This window comes from Anas platyrhynchos, chromosome 1 (assembly GCF_047663525.1).
Source record: "Anas platyrhynchos isolate ZD024472 breed Pekin duck chromosome 1, IASCAAS_PekinDuck_T2T, whole genome shotgun sequence".
Lineage (NCBI taxonomy): Eukaryota > Metazoa > Chordata > Aves > Anseriformes > Anatidae > Anas > Anas platyrhynchos.
The window spans coordinates 63,752,151-63,773,660 of record NC_092587.1 but is presented as its reverse complement, the minus strand read 5'-3'; the positions used below and the strand labels follow the sequence as shown (position 1 = coordinate 63,773,660).

At 49.6% G+C, this 21,510-nt stretch overlaps 1 protein-coding gene and 1 long non-coding RNA gene across 4 annotated transcripts in view; one reads left to right on the top strand and one right to left on the bottom strand.

The window, feature by feature from the left end:
- The window catches only part of B4GALNT3 (beta-1,4-N-acetyl-galactosaminyltransferase 3), a 52,887-nt gene extending 36,568 nt beyond the window's left edge, over positions 1–16,319 (bottom strand). Inside the window, exon 1 of one of the 2 annotated variants that reach the window (XM_038169708.2) lies at positions 16,033–16,319. In XM_038169708.2, coding sequence (XP_038025636.1) covers positions 16,033–16,174 — 142 coding nt within the window. In that variant the 5' untranslated portion in view covers positions 16,175–16,319. The remainder of the gene's footprint in view (positions 1–16,032) is intronic. The other variant, XM_038169692.2, reaches the window with a different exon arrangement.
- A 131-nt stretch (positions 16,320–16,450) lies between these two features.
- On the top strand, positions 16,451–20,546 carry LOC106014533 (uncharacterized). Of its 2 annotated transcripts, none has more exons than XR_002398572.4 (2): positions 16,451–16,916; positions 18,068–20,546. It is a non-coding gene; the product is annotated as an uncharacterized lncRNA (long non-coding RNA). The 2 variants fall into 2 exon arrangements; XR_011810145.1 differs by having other exon boundaries at positions 17,346–20,546.
- The last annotated feature ends 964 nt before the right edge of the window (positions 20,547–21,510 follow it).

The following is a 21,510-nucleotide window of genomic DNA, read 5'->3' as shown; positions in this document are numbered from 1 at the left end:
CCCATCCCTTCCTAGTTGGCTCCCCACACTTTCTATTTGATTTCTTCTCCCCTGTCATTCCCTTGCACTCTTAGATACTTCCAGCCTCTCATATTTTTGAGGTAGCACTCAAATGCTCCGATGATCCCCTTGAGACTCCTTCAAGTCCTCTCATGTTTCCCTGAGAGCTCTGTCTCCTCTTTCATCAACTGCTTGCAAGTCCTGTCCTGGTCTTACAGCACTGGAAAGAAATGCAACTCGATAGCATTAATAAAAGATAGCTAGTTCCCCCTCTCCCTTTCATCTCCTCTCCTCTGGCCGCAAGCAATTTGCCTGCCGCGGAGGCAATGAGTGAGTGCCTGCCTGGGCTGGCACTGCCACGTCGAGCTCTGGGACCCACTCCAGGCCAGGCTGCCACCTGAGCAGGATGGTGAGCAAGCCAAGATGTTGCCCCCCTCGGCTGCCCCAGCCTCTTGCCAGCACCTCAGGAGGAGAAGACCCGACAGGGAGGAGCCTCCCTGACACTCCTTGGGGATTGCCTGGGGATATTGCCACCATATTATGGTGGCATACCAAAGGCTCCCACCCAACCAAGCATCCGTATCTCCCCACCCAGCCCAGCATCCCCCTGGGGACACCTCCACTGAGTGGCCTTCCCCAGCAGCCTCCCACACAGTCACAGCTCAAGGCATCTCCAGTTTTCATCTAGAGGCCTCAGACAGCCCATGCCCCTTCAAGAGCCCCTGAGAAACCAAACACCACTCCCTGGTCCTTTCCTGCTCAGTGCCCAAGGCTCTTCTCAGAAAAAAACATCAGGTTTTGTGACTCATACCTCACACACAGGTAAAGCTAAGAAAACAGACAGTGACTAGATAGAGAAAAGAGTAATTAGCTGTCATCTGAGAAAAATTTGTAAGAGATTCTTCCCTCCCAGGACTTTCCCATCTAAGACGTGAGAAAAGCACCAATTACAACCTCCCAGCAGACTCCCAGAGCTGCAGCAAGGGTTGGGTGTGATGGACACTAAGCAGCCCTGCTGTCTATTGGCCTGCTGCAAGGGCAAGGGGGAACTGTTAGTGCTAATGTCCTTACGGTGTAGGGTCACATTTGTTACAGCCAAGTCTTTTTCCCTTCCTGATCTGACAGGGATAGCACCGAACAGGAATGGACTGGTGGGAGCAGGACTCAGTACTTGTGAACCTGAAACAGAAATTAAAATCCCTGATGGCTTCAACACCACGAGCACAAGAGGAGCTGCAGTGGAGTGCACTTGCTCAGCAACCTGAGGTGCCTGCTTTAATCAGATCCCTTGAGACACCAAAATACAATTACAGTTGAAGAGGTGACACAGGACAGCACCTCAATAGCCCACATTTTATCTCTTTTAGTAGCTTGCTCCAGTTTTTAAATCAAAAGGAAAGTTTCTAACTTACAGTGCAAGCTGAAAAAACAAGCCAGGTTATTTTTTGCTCTTTAAAAAAACAAAAACAAAAACAACTGGGATCTTGCCCAATGGTCAAAGCTGCCCAGCAGCTTGTGTATACAGCTGTATACAATTTGTATGGGGCTGTACAGCTACAGGAGCACAAGGAACAGAGTAAAACCAATTTGCCACAGACAGTTATATTATAAAGAATCTCTTCACCGCTCATCTTCCCAGCAATTAAAGTAGCTTTCTCCCAGTTTTCTCAGCAATTGAACCACCCTGGAAGAATCAACCCCAACATACTTTCAACCCATGCTTTTGTTTACTTAAAGAAGGCCAATTTTTAATTCACTTCTTAAGAGAACTCAGACCAGGGTTGGATCATCAAAGAGCTAGCCTTAGCCAAACCAGGAGGAAAAGAAAAAAAAGCAATGCCCATGTAATGAACTGTTGCTAAACAACATCAGATACATCTGAGGAGAGTTTGATCTGCTCCTGGAAGTTCCACGAACACACACAGAAAGTGAACTAAATATGTTAGGTTATTTGTTGCCGTTTCTTCACTCAGCTCAAAGAGCTTCTGCCAGAAATACAGTTACTGTGCATGGAAGAAAAACCACAGAGGCCCGCCTAGGGCTACTAAGCACGCAGATGTGGTCCAAATTTACTGAATTTTGCTGGTTTCAATTAGGGACTAGAGCTGGTGCTTTAACCCTGTGCTACAAAACTCCCCTCTGAAAACGCATAGCGTGTGCACAGTACCTCACTGTGCATGTAATAAAAGCCTTGCATAGGAATTTAGTAATTAGCAGATCAGATCAGACCATTGGTTCATCCCATCAGATAATCTCACTTTGACCAGTGGCCAACATCTAATGTTTAAAAGGCAGAAGGGAAACAACCTTCAGAAGTACCTTTAGCTGTATTACTTTACGGAAGAGAAAAAAAAAACGTCCTCATGACCTATGCAAACAGGCAGCTTATGCCCTGCAGCACAAATTCTGATTACTCTTCTCTTACCACGCGTAGTTGCAAATATTATTAGTCATAAAATTATCCAACACTTTAAAAAAATCCATCCACACCATTTGCATCATTGGCTCCCGTAGCACTGAATTAACGATGCTGAAATTACCCTGCACGTACATGATAGATGTTATTTTATAAATAATGCTTTTTAATTTAAGGGAGTAACACCCTTACGCTATAGGGCAGGAGGCAACCAAGAGAACAATTTCATTTTTGGAGCTACTTTGAATTCTGGTGTAGGACTGCCTTTAACTCTTTTCTCCTCGTGGTAAAAGAATTGAAAAAAAAAATCGTCTCCTGTCACAAGGAAGCCTCTGCTGCCTTGACCATCTTTGTTATTCCTCCCCCGTGGTCCTTTCCAGCCCTGGGCCCTCACCCAAATTTAGTTTCCATCAGCTGCAGGCAGATTTGATGCTCAGCCAATTTTTACCATGCAGCATTAATGAATAACTCTGGGGTCACTCGCCGTCCCCTAGTGCCCCCTACGTGACAACATTTGAGAGGTCTGTTTCGATTTTTCAGGTCCGAGTAAACACTACCTGGTGTCACAGCCTCCTCTCCAGACAACTCTGGTAACTTGGAGGGATCCAGCCATTCAGATTGAGGAGGCAGTGGTTTGACCATAACACATCTCATACTGGCCTGACTTTAATTAGCTCATTGCGGCCTGGTTTTGACCTCAGAAACACCGTGGTCAATCTGGAACAACTTCCCTCAGGGGCACAGTTTTGAGAGCAGAGTTTGGACCTTGCCATGATATTCAGATCTCCTCTGCACTCCTGTGAGGATAGAGCATCAAGCAGCTGTGAGAACATCTCTGGTCAAAACCAGACCACCAGGGTCCAGCTTTCAAACCCCGGTGCCCAAAACCCAGCAGGTTCAGCCATGCCAAGTGGGGCACTCATTGCAGCCAGCACCTCCCTGCAGCATCCTATGCTCCCCTTCCATACAAACTCCTGGGGACATGACCGGCTTGTCTAATGCCCAGATCCGTGTCTATAACCGGAGAAAACCCAGGGGAAACCATGGCATTTCAGCCCAGCTTGACGACAGTATAGGTTGCTTGGCTGCTGCCATGTCCTTGTGCGCCATAAATAGCCTGGCTGAGGTAAGGCCCTGCTGAAGGCCTGGAAACTACACGAGGTTCTTGGAAGCAGCCGATGGCGTTTGGCCACTCATATAGGAAATACACTTGTACAAACACGCTTGCAGACAGTTCCTCATCAGCTCCCCATCCCAAAAGGGTGCCAGAGGTTAGTTCATCCACCTCAGGGACAGCATTGACCTGCTGTCTCTGACTATCCCCATGCAGCTGCCCCATCTTAGTCTTTTCCATTACCCACCCATCCCGACTGTTCTGGGGTTGTTTCCTTGGATGCTTATCTGTGTCCCTAATCCTAGCTCACGCTCTGGCTATTTGCCATTGAACCCAAGCCTCCCTGTGTCTTGCGGCGCAAGGAGACACAGTTCTTCCAGGAGATGCTGTCCAAGCATGGCAGCCTTCTTCTCAGAGCCTTCCCCATCAACACTGCTAGCAATTTCACTTGTTTGAGATCTCTATCACCTCTATCTTCTCCCATCCCAACTACACAGCTCCAACATCATCCAACATCAATCAACCATCATTGAATCAAGGGTCTCATTCAAAATTGCACTGCTCCCAAGGCAAAGCAGCCCATGCCACCTGATAGATCCAGCACCTGCCCTTGGAGTGAATAAGTGGATAAAAACAACCACGTGTAGGCAGCAGGAAGTGTAGCCAGGCTTCCCTCACACTTCTGGGTCATTCGGAGATAAATGCAGCTCCCAGAGACACAGCAGCCACTCACACTGTGCCTGCCTGGACTCTCCTACCTCCACACCCTGCTGCCATCTGTCCTCAGCCAGCATCGACCACTTCACTGTCAGCTCCCTTGGCCATGACCCTTCAGCCTCATCTCTGCAGCACCTCCCTGAGGTACCACATTGAAAGGCAGAGAGTGTTTGACATTGTGCTTTTGATTCATGAGCACTCCTGCTTCTTTTTATCGTGGACTTCCAAAGCTAAATTTCTTAGTGTAGGGCCAAGAAGGCCCGTGGGCTAGACCTGGGAGACAGCAGAGAGATGCTCCACAGCACCCCAGGCTTGGAAGTCAGCTCAGCCTTTCCTGGTGAGCAGAGAGACAGCATGTGATGCCTGACACCAGCTCCCCGTACAGACCTCCACATCAAAGCCTTCCTGATGGAGAGCTATTGAGTCTGGCCCTAATGGGCTGTGCCTGGACAGGAAATCTGATAATTGCCACAGAGCCAGTGGGCTTTCAAGGAGACCCTCTGACTCCTGGCATGAGTTCCCTTAGATGTGGAAAAGGCAGGCCTGGCCCTCTGACATGCATCAGCAAGGCAGAACACAATCCAGTTTGAAGTTCCTGTTAGAAAAATGTGAGAATACATTACAAGGTTGAAATTTCCAGATCCTCACAGACTGCCTTGGTGCTGTTTGTGTGCTACCTTCACCTTCTAAGCTCAAGGAAGTGACCAGACATCTAGTAATACCTGTTATCTTGGCTACGGGAACACAAGATTCTCAGAGACTAAGAAGGATTTCTCAGAATTTTAGACTTAAAAACAAAAACAAAGCAACATCAACAACAAAAATTTATTTTCACCTTGGTGAGCTACAAGTGAAACCCTTTTGATCTCTGCTTCCTCAGATATAATGGCTTCTTTGTGCTTCCCTTATGAAGGTGTCCAGCACCTCCAGGTACCTGCACACCTGCCAGCACTGGAAAACTACAGAAACATCCAGGGAGAGGAACAGGAAGGTCTTGTAAATTTGATTAAGTAAAAATGAGATTAAGAAAGTCTCTGTAAAAACTACTGAGGAACCGGATACTAAAATGAATACGGGTACACTCCCCTGATTCTCTCTCCTTTGGGAGAAGGATGCTCCCTCTCCCAGCTCCACTGCTCCAACCCATGTGGCTGATTGCAGCTGAAACACACCGCATGGTGCACAGGGGGAAAGCGAAGCCCAAGAGGGGGGCCTGTGCAGAGGAGGAGGATGGGGTAGGTGCAATAGCAGAGGGGACGGCTCGGCGTGGGGACAGGCTGACAGAGCACTGGGGAGGCTGCTGTTCTCTGCTGCGCGGCATGAAGCAAGCCAGCACGTCACTGGTGTGGGATGGGGTCAGAACTTGAAATGGAAACACACGGTCGCAACCCTAGAAAGGAAAATTACAAGAGCCATGGCCGCAGCATGCCTTATTTATTCCGGGATCTGACCTAGCACCTTCACGGCCATTTCTCTCCACCTTAAGAAAAGCAAGAAGGGAAAAACAATGTAAGAGAGCAAGCTGTGCAGGGGGGAGCTTGGCAGCAGACAGCAAGGCTTTCAAGGTCATGCAAACAGGCAGGGAAACACCAAAAGAGCAGGACATAGCTCTCATAAGGTGAGAGGATAAATGAGAGATTCCCTGTGCTGGATAGGGACAGACACCAGAGGGAAAGCTCACTTACAGTGACCAAAACCACTCGCTCCTCCTGTTGCCCACAGCCTGTGTCACTTGCGGTGTTTTAACACAGCACCCAAGTCTGTGATCCCATAAATCCCAAGCTGGTTTTAACATCAACCCTAGCATGAATACATTAGGGAAGAGCATAATAAAGAGTCTCACACCTTAGCTCTGCACAAAGGAGACTGCCACAGCCCACGAGCCCATTATGCAGGACAGACGCATCGTAAAGCTGGCCTGGAAGACATGCCTCAGGTCTATAAATCAACACACCAGGCACCAGCAGCAGGGAGTTTAAGAGCACGCTGCATGGCTGCTAAAACCCTCACCTTACCTCACCTTCAACCCACAGCCACCTCAGGCTTGGAGGGAGGAGGAAAGGGCTGCGAGCAGCTCATTACAGGGCAGCTCCACACAGGCCACCTTGGGTCAACCCAGCGCATGTGAAGTTGTCCAAGCACTAGCCCAGCTCTCTGGCATCCAATTCCCTGGCTGCCCAAAACAAGACGAAGCAGAGTACACGTGCTGCAGCTCTTCTGTCCAGAGATACTACTTAACCTGGAGCAAAGAGGTTTGGTAAGGTGTGCTCAGCAAACAGGAGGAGCACAGCAGCGTCGTGACAGAGCCTTGTAAATATCTCCATACGTGAAGCAAAATTAGGTTAGGCAGCTGTTTTCTTGGGAGATTCAGCTGCTGCTTTCTGTGCTCTGGGCTGACTTGGTAGTACAAAGCCTGCTCTGAGTGTAAAATACTGTACTTGGAGATGGTTTGAGAACCTGAGTGTGCGCACCTGCAGAGCAGTGATGCAAGCATTTCTTTACAAAGCTATGGATCCAGTCAGCGCTATCATATGTACTAAAAAAATACTATCTGGAAGCACCATTCTCCCCAGCCCTCCATCAGCAAACAATGACTACGAGCAAGGAGGTCCCTTCGTTGTTGCCAGCAAGCACAAGAAAAAGCCACTTCTCCATCACAGAGCAGCCTTCAGCTGGGAGAAGACGAGAGCTGAAGTGATGTGACCGGCTCACAGCCTGGCTCCAGCAGTGCCCATGCCTGCAGGGTTACTCCAACCTGTCCTTGTGTACTTCTGGGGCCAGCACAGAGCTGTCCCCTCCCTCCTCCTCCTCCTCCTCAACCCTAGAGCAACAGAGGAGCCACCAGCAGTGAGGTGTCAGTGCGAGGAAGCAATCTTGTGCCAGAGGAGAAGAGGAAGAGGAGGATACAACCTACTTCTCCCCCAGAGTCCTAGCCAAATATCCATCTGGTGGTGCCTTCTTCACCATGCTGGGTTTGGGGCAAATCCTCACCAGCCAAAACAACTGACGGAGCTGGTCTTGACGCAGAGCAATTCATCTTGCAGCTGTCCCAGCCCCGTATATTTCACCTTTCTTTACCCATGCTAAAAATACCTCGATGGCCTTCACATGGATGCTCCTCATTCCACCTCTGGCAGGGAATAAGGGAAGTCAGGGATGCACTGAACAGTTTCATTTCTCTTGCTTCACCAGAAGCAGACACAGAGTGGTGCTCACAGAAGGCAGGCACCTGTGCTAGGTTGGATATCAGGAAGAACTTCTTTACTGAGAGGGTTGTGAGGCATTGGAATGGGCTGCCCAGGGAAGTGGTGGAGTCACCATCCCTGGAGGTCTTTAGAAGATGTTTTGATGTTGAACTTAGTGATATGGTTTAGTGGAAGACTTGTTAGTGTTAGGTCAGAGGTTGGACTCGATGATCTTGAGGTCTCTTCCAACCTATATAATTCTGTGATTCTGTGATCCTTGGTGCACGCCTGCAGACAGCTGGAGAGGCCACCTGACAAGTTATCTGGTTGAAAGTGTAAGGCACAGCCGTCACAGCAGCACTCATTTCTCCACTGTTTGTAGGAAAAGGGGAATTTCACCTGCCTTTCAACAAAAAGGGTCAGCAGGCAGCCCATGAACATACCTCCCTAGGTTTTTACTTCTTGCAGCAGCTGGCCTGGCTTTCCCCATGAGTATCCCTTTAGCTCCTTGCCACTGAGGTGCTGTGGAAAGGGAGTTCCCTGAGGATAGACCTTCCCAGGGCACATCGAGCAGTCCCCATATCTCTACCACGACACCTGGCTCTGCTATGCTCCACCACTTCCACCCTGGCACCCAACCCATCACTGAAAATAAAAACAACAACAACAAAAAAAAATTGATTTAAACCTAGATTATGTTTATTCTGAGCTTTATTTGGGTGTCAGGGCTGCTTGTTGTATTCCACCACACACTTATGGATCAAGTCCCCATCTCTGCTGCACCCATCCACCTATTTCTTGCCCCAGGTTGTGCAGTTCAGGTGAGTGCAATGAACGGGAAATGTTAAAGGTGGGAAGCTGTGAGGTGAGACGTGCCTGGGGCAGCCAGGCCAGCTGGATCATACCAGCAGGGCTGGCTGGGTCCAGTGTAATGCTCCCCAGTGACACAGCGTGTTTTCCCCTTGCACTGAACTCCATGGGAGCCCAATTCACGCTTTTCCTTCGTGGAGATCAAGTAGATCAGAAGGGTAAGTGCCCACTGCCATCGCAGCTGATGTGCCCAGCAGCATCCCCGTTCCCCCACACCCCGATGCTGCCTGACGCTCCCCATCCCTTCAGCATCCCCCCGATGGGGCACCCCGTGCACCAAGGCACCCAAAAAGCCAGCAGCACGCCGAGTGCTCCACCACGGGGGATTCAGGGCCGCTTTCCTCTGCCCTTTGCCAGCCCCAGCTATGTCAGACGCTGTGTTTGGCAAGAGCAGCGCTCCCCGCTAATTTTAGCCCCCGGCTCTCCACCCAGGCAGCTCGAGGGCTGCGGGAAGCCGGGCAGCACCGAGGTGAGGGCTGGGAGATGCCTTCAAACAGCCCGCACGCCACAGCTAAATATAAGCCTGTGGTGGGCGGGGGGGCAGGAGCTGGGCCCTCCCCATCAGAGGCCACAGCACAGCTCCCCCGGGACCTGCTGCCAGGGGCTGCTCCTGCCCAGGGAGATCGCCAGCGATTTAGGCTGCAAATCCCAAATCCCTGAGAGGATCCCATGTGCCACACATCCTTACAGAGTTTCTGGATTAAATGCTACCCGACTACAGACTACAGAAAAGGATAACCATCTTTTTCGTTGATTTTCAACAGAAAAAAAGGGATTTTATATCTCTAGTAAACAAAGAGGGACACGTGAAAGATTCCTGGCTGGGCTGGCAAATCCTTTTTCTGCAAATAAAAAGCTGGCAAAATGCTGAGCGTTTGCAAGACCCAGGAAGAAACAGGTAACCACGCTCTGCAAGCCATGCAGAGCGGCTGCAGCACCATACACCGTGCTCAGTACAGGGAAACCAGAGGTGTTGGCAGGCACCACCGCAGCAAAAAGCCACGGTGGTACCCATTTTCAGGGCACCAAACGCCCCTGTGACACCAAACATGTTCTTAACGATCTCAGCAGAGTTGCTTACGGTCCCCGTCAGCTTCTGTAATAATCACCCGTGCATTTTCCTCCACCCTTTTTAAAACCCAGGGTCAGTGGTTTACTCGGTGCCTTCCAACTCCTTCCCACATCTCCTCTTTTCAGTCTCTACACCCAATACCTTCCAGACTCTGCTCCACTAAAATCCCAAACGTTTAGGTCTAGACTTTACTTCTGATTTCAGTTCCTTCTGCCTCACAGCTCTGGGGTGGCCAATGGCTTTTTCTGACCACCCTGCTCCAACGCTCATCTCACTGTGCCCCATTTCAGGCTTCTCCTTACTTCGCCACATTATCCCTGCTGCTTCTTTCCTTCTTTACTCTTCTTCCAGTTTCCTTTTCTTTCTTCATCTGCATGAGCTGCAAGACAAACTGAAACTTTTTTTTCCTCCTCCCCAGCATGCCTATGCGAGATGTCTAATTAAAACAGAGTTACAAGAGCAAGGTGAAAACAGTTGACAAGGAACTGTGGCACATTCAGAGAAATTTTAGGTGCTGAGCACAGCAAAAGGCAGCAGCAGCAGCGCTAGCATCATTAGGGCTTCTTCAGAGTTGTGGTGGGGATGAGGACAAGGACTCAGTGGGAGGGGAAGGTGCACAGAAGGAGAAGGATTTATCAGGATTTATCAGAAGAATTATACACCTTTATAAAGGTGAGCGACTTCTTACTCAGGAGAACAGTGATAGGACAAAGGGGAATGGTTTTAAACTGAAGGAGGGGAGATTTTGATAAGACATAAGGAAGAAATTATTTCCTAAGAGGGTGGTGAGGCACTGGCACAGGCTGCCCAGAGAAGCTGTGGCTGCCCCATCCCTGGAGGTGCTCAAGGCCAGGCTGGATGGGGCTTTGGGCAGCCTGGGCTGGTGGGAGGTGTCCCTGCCCATGGCAGGGGGGTTGCAACTAAATGGTCTTTAAGGTCCCTTCCAACCCAAACCCTTCTGTGATTCTGTGATGAAGAGGATTTTGTCTGCAAGGGCAGAACAATCATTACTCACGTTGGAAGGGAACAATGGCTAATACTAAAGAATTTCTGATGCTTAACATGCTCACAGAGTGGTCTGGCCAACAACTTGGGGCAAACCAAGCATGAACTTGGCAAAAACATTTTCCACAGACTGACGTTTGGGCTGTGTTTGGCCCTGAAACTCTTCCTAGGACCCAGGTGAACTTAGACCCACATGGGTATTTGCTTTGCATGCAATCCTAGAGGGGCATGACCTGAGGCTCTGGTAGAGCTGGACCTGCTGGCTTGAAGCAAAAGAGTCTGAAAAACCTACATGGTAAATAGAAAAAGAAAAATTGAAGGCGAATTGAAAGGAAAAAAATATAAATGGTTGAAAAAACGGTCTGCTGAGCATCCTACAGGTAGAGGGCTGAAGTTTCAATCAAGAAACTGCAAACCTAATGAAGAGGACTTAATATTATGAGAACAAGCACCAATTCAGTGATCCAGTGATCCACATCGGTTGCTTTTTACAAGCCCACTGTGCAAACTGAGAGCCTGAGGGCAAGACAGCGACTGCAGACACTCACCAGAGCAGGCAACGGAGATAGAGCAGCGCATTATGCGATGGTCTGCCTCGACTGAAAACAAATTAAAACCTCTCAGCCGGCCTGCCTCCATCAAACCACAGCAGCCAGTGCTGGTGCTGGGGGCGAGCTGCTGCAGCAGGTGACGGAGCCCGCTGGTGTGTGGCAGGACAGGCAGGATGCTCGCAGGATAAACCCCGTGGCGTGGTCTAGATGGGGTTAAGAGCACCCAGCCACGGCCGCTGCAGTTTCACAGAAAACAACGTTATTTAATGTAAATAAAGCTAATTTAGGAAGCGAAGCGTTTGCGAGGAGGGCTGGAGATGGCTCGACCAGGCTCCAACAAACAGCGGGGCTGAGGAAGCCGCCGGAGCTGCCAGCACCACGCACACAGGCCAAGCCAAACAGCCCACACTCATGGCAGGGAAGTGAGCGGCTCCTTGAAGCAAGGCAGAAGCCGACTTACTTAAAATGAACAAATAAATAAAATACCATAGATCATGGATGCAGACAGCGAGAAAACGAGCCGCGTATGAGGCAAAGGCTGGGGACACCTGTTGCGTCTGCCATGGAAAATGGGGGCACGAGAAGCAGGAATAGCACAAGGTGCAGTACTGCAGCCATATAAATGCAGCAGATGGGACTATGGCACAGAGGAACAGGACAGCTCCTGCAGATTGTAGAAAGAAAGGAGGTAAGAAGCCATGCTCACCCTTTTTCCCTCAGAATAAAGGAGGGAGTCTCAGACAGGACACAGCCGCAGCAGGCTGGAATACCAAAGCCTTAGGAGATGATAAAAGCAGAATTACCAAACTGGTGAGAGCGGCACTGATGCTCCAGGGAGACTCACAGGTCTACCCAGCAGTTTTTGGATTGTCTGAAGCAATCCCACATTTTACAGACTGAAGCACATTGCCCGGCGTAGGGAATTTAAATCCTTCGTTGTTCTGAGGCATCCTCGGAGAGAGCTGATTTACTTAGCAGCAACGCTCCCCCAGATATAACCCCGGTACCCCAAAGCATAGGGGACTCTCCCCAAACCATACCAAAGCCTGGTGCTGCCCTGGCACGGGGAGGTTTCTCAGGCACCCAGTGGTGCCAGGGAGCTCTGACCAAGACCAGTGGACAGACCTGGTTTCCTTCGCCCTTCTGCTGTGCATACCTGTGCTTTGGACGCTGCTTGTAGTTGTATTTTTTATTTTTTTAAGCTCCCAGAAATCATTCAGAAGTGAGCTTGGAAGCAGAACAAGAGATGAGCTCAGACTGCAAAGGCCCAAAGCTGGAGGTGTATTTTGGCTGGGCTGATTAAAGGCGCCGACTGCGAACGTCTCAGATCATAAAAAGCAGAAGTATGCGAGGACCAGGTTCGCACCTGTTTCAACCCAAGGCATTACGTGGGTCTTTCCTTAGATCTCACACCACATGAAATGAGGCAGCGCATTTCCTCTTCTGGAAAGCCCTTCTCAGCTCTTACTGCAAGCCTGAAAATAGCAACCGAATTGGGAAGTGGCTGGAAAAGGGAAAAACTCTTCCTCCACATCTGCCTCAACTTGCAGGTGAGCGACGTAAGGCAGAGCCTTTGTGCGGCTGTGCCAGATCGCCCGATGCTAACCACACGCAGAAATGCAAAATGCATCTCCAGAAGACAACGTGACTCCTCTGCCAAGCCCCCAGCACGGGGAGATGCTGAGCAGGGCACAGCTCGGTGGTATCTGAGCCATCCCCATGCAGCCTGGCTCAGAAGGGAGAAGGTGTGGTGCGGGAGCACATGCTGCGCTGGCACACGTCCATGCCAACCTGTCACCGTGAAGTGTGTGCACACAGGGATGGCACAAGGGTTTCTCTCTAGTGATGATATATCCTCTGCCTGGCCCCAAAATGTCCCGCGCCGTCTGACCACCCTGCCAGGAGACCCGAACCGATCACCTTGAAGCGACAACTCAGCACCCCTCGGAGCTCTTTGCTGAACGAGCAGCTTCAGCTTCCCACCAGCTCCTCTCCTCACACAAAGGCAGCGTCTGCCCATCCAAACCAGGGCTCGGCCAGGTTTTAGGCAACTTGTGCTGCTTCATAACAACCTGCAGATCCGCGTGTCAGAAGCCCAGATAGGAAGATAACACGCTCCCAGTCCTACTTACACACAGCGCAGAAATGCGGAGGAACAGGGGTGGGTTGGAACAGCCAGCGGGAGCGGCTGGAAGCAGGGCCCCCTCGGGTCCCTCGTTCCCACAAGCTGCACCTCCAAGCAATTTCATCTAATCCTGCACACCCTGCTCTTGCCTGGCTCAGTGTCACTCACACCTGCAATAAAGGAAAGCAGTGCAAGCTCCCCAGATACCACGGGCTTTGCAGCAGGAAAAAAAAAAAAAAACCACCAACCCAGTCTGCAGAGCAATGGCTGGGAGTGACCTCCCCTCTAAGCCTGCTCAGCGCTTGAGATTCACTTTTATGATGTTGACACAAGGTTTTAAAGCATAGGGGGATTGCTACACATCCTCCCTGCTTGCCAGCAACGCTCCCTGGCACCAGCCTTGCTCCCTCGGAGCCAGCCTGGGGAAGGCGAGGAGCAGAAGGAGGTAGCAGAGGAGGTCCCCAATGCACCAGCTTCATCCAAGCATCGGCCTCGTTGGTGCTTTCTCCCTCCCCAACAACTTGTTCAGCTACAAATAAATAAATAAATGAATAAATAAACTTTCCTGCCTCCAGCACTCGCTCGCAGGAGCAATGCTTGCTGTGTGGCACTTAGGAAAGAGGAAAAAACACACTCCTGCTGGAGAGCCCACTCCAAAAAGGGTAGCGCCTGTCAGCAGCACGCAGGCTGCCCGCAGCTCCCGGGTTTCTTGGCAGGGAGGCAGTGCCCTGTCTGTTACAACTTGTTTTGGATGACAACAAGCCACATTTCAGGGGAGGAGGGCTGTGCCCATCTTCGACTCACATCAGCCTGCTTGTTTTTCCTCCCTCAGCTGTAAACATGTTTGTTTAGGATTCCTATAAATACCTACTGGGCAGCAGACCAGCCACATAGGCTCAATTAAAAAACATAAAAATAATAAAGAAAGAAAGGAAAAGAAATATGCAAGCCTCACAACAATAGAAGCACCCTCCTGCCCATAAGGTATGAGTCTTGCCAGTCGGGTTTCCAGGGAAGAGCCTGTAGGAAAACCTTCACGCAATCACTTTGCAAGGAAAAATGATTTTTTTTTTCCTTTTTGTACCAGCCTGACTGCTCCTTTCAGCAGCACCTTCCTAGGAAAGGTGTGTCCCTCGTGTCACTCACTTTCACCCACCCCTGCCCAATCCATCCCAAGCCAGCAGCCAGGGAAGGGCCTGGATCAACCCAGGAGCTGCACGAGCACAAACCCTGCAGCTCAGCCAGTTCCTCAGCCCTTGAATTTGAGGTGACAGCACAAGGAACCTCCCGGCCACAGCCTCTTCCAGCAGGTGGTGATACTCTAATAAGTGGTACCCACTGGCTTCTGTGGCGCTGTATGTTCTGCGAGGCCCTTTATTCTCCTGCAGCCAAGCTTATCTGCATGCTGAGCCTCGCTGCACAGCAGAGCTGCACATACATGAAGGAAGAACAGCCAGGGACACGGTTTCTGAGCACGGCTTAGGCTAACGTCTATTTGGGATTTGCTTCCCCTGCCCCACAGCCACCCAGTGGGGGAGAGGAGCAAAATGCTGGGGAGGAATGGCCGTGCCTGAAGAAAGAAAAAACCCACTTGCTGCTCCTTTCACAGGCTATCCGGCGGTGCCTTTTTGGGAGGTGAGAAGAAAGCTCAGCTGCAGACACAGGAGATGGAAACAGATCTGCTTTAGCTCCCTTCCAAGCCCAACAGCTTTCTGTCCCCAGAGGAAGGAGCTTCTTAGTCTTATGCCTGGAAAAATTACCGAGCAAACAGCCTTTGTATTCTGCCAGCAGTAACTGGGGAGGCTGTTGCATCAGATGAGTGGGGACGGCAGCCCTTGCTTGGTCCCCAGCTGAGACTTACCGTAGGGTTCCCACCTGGGACACAAGAAGGAAAACAAAAACAAGAGGGAAAAAGGAATTAATTGCTCTGAGAATCACCCCTCAGCTCTGTGGGATCTCCAGAAAGAGCCCCCACGTGGAGCCCCAAATGCAGCCACCCCAGTCCCAGGAGAAGAAAGCGCTGCTTGGCTTAACAGCCAAAAGAAATCAAACGCTGTTTGTTTTTCATTCCAACTTCTGATTTCTCTTAAAACAGGCTTTTGGAGGTATGGGGTAAGAGCGAGGGTGGGGAGGGGCACGGCTTAACCCCCCTCCTGCTGGCACTTTCCAGGACGCTCCCCAGGAGCCCAGGATGCCAAATGCCCGGGGCAGAGCATCAGCTCTGGGTGTGCACAGGCTCTCCCGTGCCATGGAGCCTCCTGCTCGAGGGCTTCACCCCTCCAGCCTCGCCAGCAGCCCCTGCATGCGGCCACCGGCGACGTCTCTGGTGGCTTTGGGAGCGTCTGGAGCTTTGATTCCACTTCAACGCCGTGCTCGGGCTGGTAGGGACCGCAGCCGTGTCACTGTTTCCAGCCTCAGCCTTAAACCGGACGATTTTTTTTATAACAAAGATGTAAAAATATCTCCTGCCTGGAAGCGGGGAGGAAGGCTCCAGCTCACAGCACAACCCGCGGGCATCCCCTCTGCCCGCTGCTCCCCGTCCCTCTCCCAGTGCAGCTGCACGCACCTGTCTCGGCCCCTCTCCCCCCCATAACCACCGCTTAGATATCCCAGATACTTAAAGCTTAAATACTTTTAAAGCTGTCCCTAGGGATCTCTGGGGTGCAGCAGGGGCCACAGAGGACGTCCCGCCGAGCGGGCTCTGCTCTCCCCTAGCGAAGCAGCCAGCCCCCCGGCACTGCTGCCCCAATATTCCTGCCTTTAACCTCCAGATCTCGCCCCAGCTGCAGCTGCGGTCCCGCTGAGGACTTTGTGAGCGGGCAGCGGCTGCGGGAGCTCCTTGCCTTGAGCCGGAGCTTTGCAGCCCACGGCCCCGAGGCACCGCCGCCGCTCCCCCCCCCCACACCCCACAAAGCCCCCGGGGCCGCCCCGCTGCCGCAGCCCGGCACCCCCAACCCTCTCCCCGGGGGTCACTCACTGCGGTCCGGGGCCGCCCCCCCGCCGGGGGCTGCCAGCAGCTCCAGGTAGGCGGCCCACAGCCCCAGCGCCAGCGCGCCCAGGGCCAGCAGCAGCCGCAGCAGCCGCCGCCGCCTCAGCCGCGCCAGCAGCCGGCCCCGCATGGCGCCGCTCAGGGCGCCGGGCCCCCGCCGCCACCGGCCATGCTCCCCTCGGCTCCCCTCGCCTCGGCCCGGCCCCGTTCCCCGTCCTCGGGGCGGGCCCAGGTGCGGGGCGGCGCCGCGGCCCCGCTGGGGGCAGCTCCCGGGCTCTGGGCTCGGGCTCGGGCTCCGCCGCCGCCCCCCGCACCTGGGCCCGCCCGCACGGGGTCGGGCCGCGGGCGGAGAAAAGCCGGGCTCGGGGGGCAGCCCCCGGGGGGGGAGGCTGAGGGGCTCGTCCCCGGTGTCCAGGCAGCACCCTGAGAGCCTGCGGGCACCCGAACTGCCCGGGGAGGAGAGCTGTCCCCCTTCAGAGCATCCCACAGAGCCACCTCCCTCCAGCTCCCCGCTGGAAAGATTTCCCTTCATTCCAAAAAAGCCAATTCCAAAAAAGTTTGGTATCTCGTTGTGACCTTTCCTAAGCGAGAAACCAACCCTGTGGTGCCAGAGGCAGGTTTCCTCACTGCCCTCTCTGCCCACAGGCTGCCTCAGCCTCCCCGAGGACCAGGTCCGGCCTGACACTTTCGAGGACACCACGCTGGCGTTCCTCGAGGCTGCACGTGGCCCTGCTCCAAGCCTGAATTTGCCAACACACAGCGAGACTTCCTCGGTGCTGCGAGCACGCAGCCACCCCCAGCACCCAGACAACAAAAACACCTCGGAGCCAGGCACCCGGGCAGGCACCGCGAGGCAGAAATCTCCTCCGAAGGTAGGGCAGTCCCTGTTGGCTTTTTCTTTTACCAGGCACGAGAGATGAAACAAGCTTCTCATATTCATTCAAGAAGAAAATAGTACAAAAATATGTAGTAAAGACACATCTAAGTTAAACTTTATTATTTGAAGATTGAGAATCGAGTGATGTGTGGATTGAATGATAGAGCCACGCTGTAATGAAGACGCTAAAGCTGTCTCTGGAGTAAAAGCTTAAGGAAACAAAGGTGGTGTTGGCGTCTGTCACAATACTGAGGAGCTGAATGAACCTGGATGTAATGTAATGAGGGATCTGTCTAGCCTTACACTGCACTTACATTATTTCAGACTACTTATTCATCACAGAAAGCACTGATACCCAGGGGGTAAGATCATCACTTCCAGCACTGTCTTAAAAATACCTCTCTTAAAATGTTTTTATCCTCAGTCTGCTGGAGTGTCCCGAGGCACGCAGACCGTGTCCGCAGACCTCCCCGCCTCTCATCCCAGTGACCAGCCCTAAACATCAGACAGATTGCTGCCTGCTGCGGGATGTAGCTGCTCTACCCTACCCTGAGTGCCCTCTTCAAAGAGGGTATTCAAGCTGATGATTTGCCAAATGAGCCAACTGGAGCATTTTTTTTTTTTTGCTTTGTTTGGGGTTTTGTTTGTTTTCTATTTTGGTTAAGTTTCCTCATGATAAAAGCAGCCTTTGATATGAGTGCTGCACTTAACGACGGCATCTTCTGTTCCTCTCTGGCTACATCCCTGTGCATCCCTGCCTCTTTCTGTTATGCTTGTGCTTCTAGTTATCTAACAACTGTTTCTCTGTTCTCTAAATTACTTTTAGCTCTGTGCCAACATCCTTCCTCTGCAGACTCCCCAAAGGTTCAATTATCTGCCTCTTGCTTCTTCCCTTTTCTTCTTCTTGTGTAATTTTCATCTTCACGCTAATTACGAGCTCCACACCAAATACACCCAACTGTCCCTAGCTGCTGCTAACCCTGGCGACTCCAGAGCCTTCTTCCTGACTTTAGCCATGCTCTCAAGCACAAACAACGGCTTCATCTCGACATTAATTGCAATGGCTCAAAGGCAGAAGTGCATCTAACAGGAAAAGGCAGTCTCCAAAAATACCATTGCCCATTCTTTCCCTTTTTGGCTCCTCAGGACTGGATTCTGAAAAGCGTTACTGGCGGAGCTATCCCCATACCCATCCACTGATGCTTCCAACACTTGTGTGACCGACCCGAGCCTGCCCTACAGGTGACCACCCAGGTGATTGCTCCCTCAGCTCAGACTGACAGCAGCAACATTGTCTTGCCACAACTCGGGTGGAAAATCTCATTCACGCTCCCATCTTTTCACAGCATCACTCCTTTTTCATAGGTCTCCAGCCCTAGCTGTCCAGACAAAATTACACAGAAGTGACCCGTCCTCCCTTTTCAGCTGTAAAGAGGACACGTTTTTCCATGAGCTTCACCTGGTACCTCTAGGAGCGCCTCCTTACTGCAGATCCTGCCCTGGGAATGGGCAGGAATTGCTTTCTGTGCTTCCAAACTCCCTCTCAATATCCACAGCACATTTACACTTCCAGAAAAAAAAATAATAATAAGTTTTTAACTAGTTCAAGATGAGATCTTTCAAAACACCTTTCAGGACATAGTTGTTTGCCACAATGAAAGATATATCTAAATCTGTGATCTTTTTAGAAATCCATATCTTTTTGAATCTGACTAAAATCTTGCCCGAACTTCCCCCTTCTTCTTAAAAGCAGCAGTTCTTGCTTTATATTTCAGGTGATGGCGCTCATCATGCCTATGTTTCAAGTAATTTTATTAGGGATAGCACTGAACACAAACCTGAACAGCTTTGCCCGTGATGACACCGACCAGACTTTTATCCACCTAAGCTCGCATTGAAGGAAAAAATGTTTAACTGGGCAGTGCAGGAGTGACTCTACTGAGCTAAGTGTTTACAGTGAAAGTAAGTCAAGTTGAACCCTAAATCAATACAGGTGAATTCAGCACATCCTGGATATGTTTCACCAGGGTAGATCCAGGTTTTTTATTAATTCATAGTGAACCTATTTCAACAATGAAACCCTTCATGCCTGAGTAATTTAGCATTTTCTTGCTTTGACATTGAAACACTACCGTGTAGAAAGCCTCTCTGGACTTTCTGAATAGAAGCAGGTAACGCATTTTTACTCAGTTGTAATTTGTCCACAATCCAAAAGCACTGCGATTTGTAAAGCACACAGTTTGGTCAGTATAAGTGAATACTCGATCCCATTGAGGGCTCTGTTTATAAAGTTGTGTTTGGAGCTTACTTGAAAGGCAGCCACGCTGACTCATATTCGAAGACACCCATTCTCCAAACAGTTCACTTGGTGCTGCATGGGCAATAGCACAAGTCCTCCCCACCATTCTCAAACACTACGGCATGCCAGAAGCGTTTCCTTCCAGAAAGTTAAATTCCAGTTACTTCTGATGGCAAATTTCAAGGAGAAAGCCCTAAACAACTGATGCAACTTTAGAACTGAAACAAACTTAATTCTTTACACTGTGCCTAAATCTTATGAATACAGCAGTCCAAATGAATTGTTGCTCTTTCACCTCTCACACCCTTTGAATCTGAATGTTTTGGTATGCAATTCCAGTCCACATGCTAAAAATTTACTGCTACAGCTAGACTCACAAGTTTAAGAATACCTGTTTAGGGGCGTTAAAGGGGATATGTCTTACAATTCAAAGCAATTTAGGAATATAAAAGCAAAATGTTGCAAAAAAGTAAAGAAAACTTAAATTGTCCCTTGTATACAAACAATCTATTATAGCACTTGGAATGGGGACAAAGTGACATCTTTATTAGGCTTCTGAGCAGGCATGAATACATTCCGGTATAAGAGAATTACATGCATTTGTGAGCTGTAATTAGAAGTCTGAAAGACATAGATTGCCATGAATATGTATAGATCTAACAAAGTACACAGGGATGTTGCCTCTAGCTAGTCTTAAAAAAATGTGGCTCATTATTTATCAAAGAATTACTTCCTGGCCTACATACACACACAGTTCCAGTTTACTTTATCCAGAGAGTCCATCCACACTGGCAAAATGTGTGCATTTCTGAACAAACACTTATGCAAGCAATTTGAGCACAGCTCCTGCATACAAGCATCTGTTCCTATTAGTTAGAGCCATTCTAATAGCTGTCAGAACTGTTGTTACAGTTAATTTGCCTAAGCACAGTCACAGCTTCAATTAATTTTGGAATTATTGCAAGTTGTGGTATAGGAAAAACATGAGGTTTTGTGGTGTGTTTCCCCCCTTGTGTAACCTTGCTGTGTAGTTTGAGTCAACACAGTATAGATTCCTTCTTCTATTAAGCAGCTGCATGAGTGCCAGAAAACTCTTACTGATACTGCCTATGAAAAAAATCACAGGTTTAAAGGTAAAAGGGACCATTAAATAACTTCCTGTCATTTCACATTGTACTTTATTAAGTTCTAATGCGTCAAGCCTAGTAACTTATTAAAAGAAGCTATCTTTTCCAGAGGCGCAATCATTTTTTTTTGATTTTAAGATAGAGAAGGAAAATGTTCTCTCTCCTAAGTTTGTTATAATGAGGGAAAAAAAAAAACAAACTATTTCTGATTTAAAATGTATGCTTTTCTTGGTTGTATTTTTTTTTCTTTTATTAGGCTCTAGTTTTGGGCTACTGGTTTTTGCTCGGCCTCTTTTCGTTTGTGTTGTCGCAATACACGTATATTAATAATACATGTGTGTTAATCAGATCTAATGTAATACAACATGAGCTCTTGCACAACCTTTTCTCCTGCTGAATCATCTGTAGTTCTGTGCCTTGCCCAATATTTCAACATCCTTTCTGAAACGCATGCATTCCTTCCTTGCCTAAATAATGCTATACAATTAGTTTTCCCTTACTCTTCACGTTTCCCCTACACAAAAAACAATTTACCATCCTGTTGCACAATAAGAACGTTTGTCCAATTCCAACCTTTAATCCTTGCCAGTCTCTGTATTCCAAGAATCAGCCATTTTAGAGAGATGTTACCAATTCCTCGTACCTACGTATATAACAAGGCATTTAGTTGTGTTGAAATGACACAAGTCACACATTATTATCTTCAATTAGCTAAAAACACTCATTCTTTAGACTGAATGACTTTTTTTTTTGTTGTTTTCTTCACAACAATTGTGGAAGAAAATTGACTAATATGGGGTCTTGGCACCTTTTTCAGGAAACCTTTAGAAAATGCCAATGGTGCTTTACTGTCATCTTAACAGCAGTTGTCAGTGGCAGAAAGCACTTGACTTTTTGAAGCAATTCTTGGCTGGAAGGTCCCTGTTTGTTTTGGCAACATGAAAGCAACATTTCACATGATCACGTGATGCCACAGAAAAAGCACGTACAATACCTTGCATTTCCTGCCCTTGGACATATATTCAACCTTCCAAATAAAATGGATTTACAGATCAGCACTACTGTAATTTTCTCCCCTCTTGTAATAGAAAGGGTTCATAACCTAATGACAAATGAAAAATAAAGTTCAAGATGCACTTTGATGTGGAAGCACCAGCAGAGTA